Source organism: Rhinoraja longicauda, chromosome 34 (assembly GCF_053455715.1).
Source record: "Rhinoraja longicauda isolate Sanriku21f chromosome 34, sRhiLon1.1, whole genome shotgun sequence".
NCBI classification, from domain to species: Eukaryota; Metazoa; Chordata; class Chondrichthyes; order Rajiformes; family Arhynchobatidae; genus Rhinoraja; species Rhinoraja longicauda.
Window position 1 is genome coordinate 845654 of NC_135986.1, and position 8000 is coordinate 853653.

Consider the following 8000-nt stretch of genomic DNA (forward strand, 5'->3'; position numbering starts at 1 on the left):
TTTGTCCTGGGCAGAGCAGGGAGTGGGGACTCCAGGTGTTGGTGAGGTCAACCCTCCCTCTGCCTCCTGCGGCCCTGTCTGACCCCCCCCCACCCCCCCCCCCCCCGCAGGTCCAAGAGCTGTCGGGGGACGTGCTGCAGAGGATCCCCTCCGACCTGGACTACGAGGGGACGCGCGTGATGCTGCAGGACGACAACTCACCGCTCAACGTGGTCTTACTGCAGGAGATCCAGAGATACAACGTGCTGCTCAACATCATGAGGTCAGCTCACCCTGACCCACTACTGCACCCCCACCCCACCCCACCCCACCTGCACCCCCTCCACCCAATCCTCTCCCCACCCCCTCCCCACCTTCACTCCAACTCCCTCCCCACCACTACTGCAACCCCCCCCACCCCAACCGTCACCCCAACCCCCTCCCCACCTCACCCCCTCCCCACCCAATGCTCTCCCCACCCCCTCCCCACTACTGCACCCCCTCCCCACCACTCCGGGTGCTCGTTTCCTCCCACACTCCAAAGACGTGTGGGAGTAGGTTGATTGGCTTTGGTAAGGTTGTAAATTGTCCCTCGCGTGTAGGATAGTGCCAGTGTACGGGGTGAACGCTGGTTGGCACAGACTCGGTAGGCCACAGTGCCTGTTTCTGTGCTGTATCTCCAAACTAAAATAAACTAACCTAGTCTCCTGTGTTGCTCACTGATGTATTTGCCATTTAATGGCCAACCTTGTCAGAGAATGATGTAGCACGGAAACAGGCCCTTCAGCCCAACTTGCCCATGCCGACCAATGTGCCCCATCTACACGTCCCATCAGCCAGCGTTTGGTCCATATCCCTCCAAACCTGAACTATCCATGCACCTGTCTAACTGTTCCTTAAACATTGGGATAGTCCCAGCCTTAATTACCTCCTCTGGCAGCTCGTTCCATACACCCACCACCTTTGTGTGAAAAGGTTACCCCTCAGATTCCTCTTAAATCTTTTCCCCTTCACCTAAACCTATGTCCCCTGGTCCCCGATTCCCCTGCTCTGGGCAAGAGACTGTGCATCGAGGGAAGTGTTCTGGCTAAACTAATGTGCAGTCTCCTGTATTGGCGGCTGATGTGTTTGTTACGTAACGGCCAAGCTTGTGTCCCAAGGATCTCGCTCACTGAGCTGAAGATGGCGATCCAGGGGTTTGTGGTCATGTCCACGGACCTGGAGGAGATATTTAACTGCATCAACGACGCCCGAGTGCCGCCGTTATGGGAGCTGGTAAGACAGGCGTGGAGTTGCCCGCCTCGCCCATCCACAGTGCCATGGTCTCTCCTTGCCCATGTCCCTTCCTCCTGCACTGGCCACTGGAGTGGGCACCTCTCGAGCCTTGCTGGGCCCGACCCTATTGCAAGGCAGCATCTCTGGCACTGAGAGGCCAGCCCATAATGTTAGAGAAGGCTCATATATAGAGAGTTAGATTTAGCTCTTTGGGCTAACGGAATCAAGGGCTATGGGGAGAAAGCAGGAACGGGGTACTGATTGTGGATGATCAGCCATGATCACGTTGAATGGTGGTGCTGGATCGAAGGGCCGAATGGCCTCCTCCTGCAGCTATGATATATGTTTCATATCCCAGACAAGACCCTCAGGGGGCGGCACAGTGTTGCAATGTTGCCGTATCTTCAGTACATCCCCACTTCAGCATGTTGCATTTGCTCCTCCCATGCCTGTCCGCAGTCTGTTGAGACGGCGCCAGGTTATCCACGGTTGGTGGGAACCTGGTGGGAGTTTCTCAGAGGGATCGATGGCCTTGTGAGTGTCTTCCGGAGATTTCTACCACTATTCCTTATGCAGGGTCTATTTCAGTGCTGGAACCACTCTCATTGAAGATGTGACTACCTGGGAACAGTTTCTCTCCAGTCCGTCACTGTGTGCACTTACCTTGGCATTGAGAGTTCACCGATACGACCCCCCTCCCTCTCCAGTGGCCTGTTCACCAGTGCCGCCCTCCCTCCATCCCTCCCCACAGGCCTACCCCTCGGTGAAGCCGCCCTCCCTCCCTCCCTCTCTGTAGGCCTACCCCTCGATGAAGCCTCCCTCCCTCCCCACAGGCCTACCCCTCGGTGAAGCCTCTCTCTCTCTCCCTCCCCACAGGCCTACCCCTCGGTGAAGCCGCTGGGCGCGTGGACCCGGGACCTGGTTCACCGTATCGAGCAGTTTGCTCACTGGGCAGAGTCTGCCCATCCACCCGTCATCTTCTGGATCTCTGGCTTCACCTTCCCCACCGGCTTCCTCACCGCCGTGTTACAGCTCGCTGCCCGCAGGAGTGTGGTAAGTACCGCCGGCACGGGTTCCACCACAACCTCCACCGCTGTCCGTGTGGAGTTTGCATGTTCTGTACTGGTTCCCTTCCACATCCCAAAGATGTGCCAGCCTGTAGTTTAATCAGGCACTGTGAATTACTGTGTGTGTACATGTGTGTAAGTGTGTGCGTGGTGTGTGTGTATGTATGTGGGTTGTGTGTGTGTAGTGTGCATGTGTACATGTGGTATGTGCTGTGTATGTGTATTGTGTGTATGGGTGGTGTGTGCTGTGTATGTGGTGTGTAAGGGTGTATGAGTATTTTTGTATTAATATCTGACTTATACGGGTGGGTGACTATATTTGTATTTATATTTTGTCTGTAAATGGTCGGGTATATGTATATATATGACTGGCCTAATGTATGTATATATATATCAGATGTAGTTAATATAAACATTATTGTGTAAATAGGTATATTCATATGATTGTAGGGGTGAGTGATTATATATGTAGTTATATATGTATTTTAGGTATTAGTTATTATAGATAATACTTGATAAATATTGATTAGGGAATGGGGGTCGGATTAAATAAGTCCACACTTCTTCCTAGTCCTTTTCGCACATGTAAAGACGTTAAGTAATGGATGAAATTCTTTGTATTTCTTCTGTTTTTGTGTTTATTTTGTTTTTTGATTGATGTCTTTTAACATGTACAAAATAAAATAAAATGAAATGTATGAGTTGTGTGTGTGTGAGTGTGTGGTGTGTGAGTGTAGTGTGTGTGTGTGTGTGTGTGTGTGGTGTGTGTATAGTGATGTGTGTGTGTGTGGCAGACTGAAAGAATGGATAAATGTCAATGGGTATAAACAAATAAATGCAGATGTTGGTTTATACCAAAGATGGACACAAAGTAACTCAGACAGCATCTCCGGAGAACAAGTGGCGTTCCAGATGGGAATCCTTTTTCAGGCTAAAAGTAGGGGATGGGGGAGAACAGTTGTTTTTGTTTATTGTTTATGGGATGTCCTTGAGCGCGTTGAGTTGGCCAGCAATAGGGCCGTTCCAAATCCAGGCAAGTAGTGTGGAGGGCAGCACAGAGTCGCTGCCTCACAGCGCCAGAGTCCCGGGTTCCATCCTGACTACGGGTGCTGTCTGCACAGCGTTTGTACCTTCTCCCTGTGGCCGGGTGGGTTTTCTCCGGGTGCTCCGGTTTCCTCCCGCACTCCAAAGTTTGCAGGTTAATTGGCTTCGGTAAAATTGTAGATTGTCCCAAGTGTGTGTCGGGTAGTGCTAGTATGTGGGGATCACTGGTCGGCACGGACTCGGTGGGCCGAAGGGCCTGTTTCTGCGCTGTATCTCTAAACTAAACAGAAACTGTTCCCTGGTGGGGGCGGGGAGGGGGGGGGGGGGGGCAGGAGGGTGGGCCCCAGAGGAGCCGGAGGTGAGGAGAATGTTTCTGTGCAGCAGGTAATTATGATGGGCTGGTGGGAGCAGGACCCACAGGGACTTGCGGCAGGCCCTGGCCCGATGGGCTGAACGGCCTCCCGTCTGTACTGATGGTTGGTTGCTTTGCCCCCCCAGATCTCGGTGGACTCGCTGTCCTGGGAATTCATCGTGTCCGTGGTGGACGACAATAACCTGCTGGAGCCGCCCAAGGTGGGTCCCACACACCCCCCTCCCACACACACAGCACCCACACACACACACACACAGCATCACCCCACCCATATCACCCACACACACTCAGCACCCACCCACACAGCACCACCCCACACACACACACCACCCTCCCACACACCACCCTCCCACACACACAGCACCCACATACACAGCACCCACACAGCACATACACACCACCCTCCCACACACAGCACCCACATACACAGCACCACCCCACCCACACAGCACAATCCCACCCATACACACACAGCACCCACACACCACCCTCCCACACACACAGCACCCACACAGCACATACACACCACCCTCCAACACACACAGCACCCACATACACAGCACCACCCCACACACACCACCCACGCAGCACGATCCCACCCACACAGCACCATCCCATCCACACATACACACCACCTACACAGCACGATCCCACCCACACACACACCACCCCACCCACACACACCCTCACACAGTACCACCCCACCCACACAGCACCACCCCACCTACACACAGCACAGGTTGACTGATTCTCCATTAGTGCGGGTGTCAAGGGTTATGGGGAGAAGGCAGGAGAATGGGGTTAGGAGGGAGAGATAGATCAGCCATGATTAAATGGCGGAGTACTCGATGGGCCGAATGGCCTCATTGTGCTCCTATCACTTATGACCTTATGACAGGGCGGCACAGCAGCAACTCTCTTGCTGTGCCCACCCTGTGAGTTATGTTAAAAGACATGTTGGCAACATGCACGATGTGAGTCATAGCGCTGTACAGTAGGGGCGGCATGGTGGAGCAGCGGGTAGAGCTGCTGTCTCACAGCACCAGAGACCTGGGTTCCATCCTGACTGTGGCTGCTGTCTGAATGAAGTTTGCTCCTTCTCCCTGTGGCCTCGTGGGTTTCCTCCCATACTAAGACGTACAGGTTTGAGGGTTAATTGGCTTCTGTAAATTGTAAAATGTCCCTAATGTGTGGGGGTAGTGCTAGTGAGCGGGGTGATCTGTGGTCGGCATGGACTTGGTTTTCACCCTGTATTTCTTAAAAAGAGACTGCAGGCGCTGGAATTTTGAGCAAAACACAAAGTGCTGGAGGAACACACGGGGTCGGGCTGCATCTGTGGAGGGAATGGATGTGTGACGGTTCGGTTCGGGACCCTTCAGACTTTTTGATCCTTCTCAAATATGAAGAAGCGTCCCGACCCAAAACATCGCCTATCCCTGTCCTCCACAGATGCTGCCCGACCCACTGAGTTCCTCCACCACTCTGTGTGTTGCTTGCTCACGGTATTGGCGGGGAATTCTACAATGACAGCAGAGATTGTCATAGCCCCACCCCTCAGACATGGGGGTAGGAGGGGAGGGAACGAGGAGAGAGAGGAAGGAGGGGGGGAGAGGGGATAGGAGAGGGAGGGGGGAGAGAGAGGAGGTGGGGGAGAGGGAGGGGGGAGTGGAGAGGGAGGGGGAAAGATGAGAGGGGGGGAAGGAGAGGGAGGGATAAAGAGAGGGAGGGGAGGGGAGGGGGAGGAAAAGGGAGGGGGAGGGGGAGGAGAGAGAGAGGGAGGGGGAGGAGAGGGGAGGGGGAGGAGAGGGAAAGGGGAAAGAGGGAGGGGGGGAAAGATGAGGGGGGTAATTGGGACTGGGTGCCGGGGCAGTGGGTGGGAGGCCTGCACTGACTGGTTCTGCCCCCTGAACAGGAGGGCGTGTTTGTCAAGGGCATGTACCTGGAGGGAGCGGGTTGGGACAAGAGGAACGCCTGCCTGGTCGAGGCAGAGCCCATGCAGCTGGTGTGTCCAATCCCCACCATCCACTTCAAACCCGTGGAGAACAAGAAGAAGTCCACCAAAGGTAGGGTACGGGGGGGTGGGATGAGGATGAGGGGGGGAGGGAGGGAGGCCGTGAGGTTGGTGGGAGGAGGGGGGTGGGGGAGAGTAGGGATGGGGAGAGGTGTGGAGTCACTGACCCCTGCCCTCCTCTCCAGACCCGGTCGGTCCCCCTGCCCTGCCCTGCCCCTACTCTGTGCTGACTGCCTGTGTCCCCCTGCTCTTGCCCCACAGGCACCTACCTCTGCCCCTCGTACTACTACTCCCAGCGGGCCGGCAACTCCCGACACATCTCCTTCGTGGTGGGGGTGGAACTGAAGACCGGAGAGAAACCGCCCGACCACTGGATCAAACGGGGCACCGCACTGCTCCTCAGCCTCGACCACTAGAGTGGGAACACCTTCACTCCCTCCCCTACTCTCCCTCCCTCCCCCTCCCTCCCCTACTCTCCCTCCCCCTACTCTCCCTCCCTCCCTCTACTCTCCCTCCATCCCCCTCCCTCCCTCTACTCTCCCCCTCTCCTCTACTCTCCCTCCCTCCCCCTCTCTCCCCTACTCTCCCTCCCTCCCTTCCCCCCTCCACCTACTCTCCCTCCCTCCCTTCCCACCCTCCCCTACTCTCCCTCCCTCCCTTCCCACCCTCCCCTACTCTCCCTCCCTCCCCCTCTCCCCTACTCTCCCTCCCTCTATTCTCCCCCCTCCTTCTCCCTCTCCCCTCCTTCCCCCACTCTCCCTCCCTCCGTCCCTCCTCTCTCCCCCTACTCTCACTCCCTCCTCTCTTCCCCTACTCACTCTCCCTCCCTCCTCTCTTCCCAAACTCTCCCTCCCTCCTCCCCCCCTCCCCCTCCCTCCCCCTACTCTCCCTCCCTCCCTCCCCACACCTTCCTCTCCCACCCCACATGCAGAAGGAACAGCGATGTTTCGGGATTGGAGATCCCTCGAGACGACAGATCAGAAACTCTGTAAATCTAATACTTGGTAATAAATATTTTTACACTGCTGGGGCCTTCACTGTTGCATTCACAACCAGGTCCCGTCACTGGCACTGGCTCCTGAAACTGTAGCAGGAGTCACGCAAATCCCGTGGCCCTTGGATAGGAGGTACAACAGGCCATTCGGCCCATAACGTCCCTGCCAACACCAACGACTCTCCTCCACCCACATGTGATTCATTTGTCCATCAAGCAACCCAACTCTGTCCAACCTGCCCTTGCAGCTAATTCCCTCTGGTTCACCCACCATTCTGGTAAACCTGCACCCTCTCCAAAGCCTCCACACCCTTCCTGTAATTCGAAGGGCAGAATTGCATACAAAATTCCAAATGCAGCCTTTATAGAACTAAAGCAGTCTGGAGAAGGGTCTCGACCCGAAACGTCAACCATTCCTTTTCTCCAGAGATGCTGCCTGACCCGCTGGGTTACTCCAGCACTTTGTGTCTCTCTTCAATGTAAACCAGAATCTGCGGTTCCTTCCTGCACAAAGTTTTACAAAGCTTAGTCAGAGCTCCAACAAAATACATCTTCTTTACCACTCCATCTACTTATGTTGCCACTTTCAGGGACCTATCAACTTGGACCCCAAGATCCCTCTGTACATCAATGCTGTTGAGGATCTTACTATTCAATGTAGAGAAGTTCTCTCTACATTCCCCTGTTACATATCCCCTGGGCTACCACGAAGGTTGCCAACTTCCTCACTCCCAAATACGGGACAAGGTGGAGCGGGAGCACGTGGCCGCTGGCTGGGTGAGGTCGCGTGGGGCGCGGGGCGGTGACGTCACCCTTTGTCCCTTATTTGGGAGTGAGGAAGTTGGCATCTCTACTAATACGGGACAAGGACGGTCCCGTACGGGAAAAACTCATTTAGCCCAAAATACGGGATGTCCCGGCTAATGCGGGACAGTTGGCAACCCTAGCTACCACATCTAACTTGTCTACAGTGTCCTGTTAACAGTTCTCAGCATCCCATGGGGTCTTCCAGGTGAGGGGGCTTGTCAGCGAGCATTTACTGCCCAGCCCTGGTGACATGGACCATTCCAAATGGTGTTTTAGTGCCAATCACTGGTGAGTCGGAACACAGGAGGGGGTCAGAATGAGGACCAATAGTGAAAGGCCCGGACACAGTGGATGTGGAGAGGATGTTTCCACTGGTGGGAGAGTCTAGGACCAGAGGGCACAGCCTCAGAATTAAAGAACTTACCTTTGGAATGGAGATGAGGAGGAATT

At 55.0% G+C, this 8000-nt stretch overlaps 1 protein-coding gene across 1 annotated transcript in view; it reads left to right on the forward strand.

Moving 5' to 3' along the window:
* Positions 1–6363, forward strand: part of dnah2 (dynein, axonemal, heavy chain 2) — a 154363-nt gene extending 148000 nt beyond the window's left edge. Inside the window, exons 79-84 of the mRNA XM_078427651.1 lie at positions 111–262; positions 1140–1254; positions 2131–2307; positions 3864–3938; positions 5651–5801; positions 6011–6363. Of these exons, the coding sequence (XP_078283777.1) occupies positions 111–262; positions 1140–1254; positions 2131–2307; positions 3864–3938; positions 5651–5801; positions 6011–6165 (825 nt within the window). The 3' untranslated portion in view covers positions 6166–6363. The remainder of the gene's footprint in view (positions 1–110; positions 263–1139; positions 1255–2130; positions 2308–3863; positions 3939–5650; positions 5802–6010) is intronic.
* The last annotated feature ends 1637 nt before the right edge of the window (positions 6364–8000 follow it).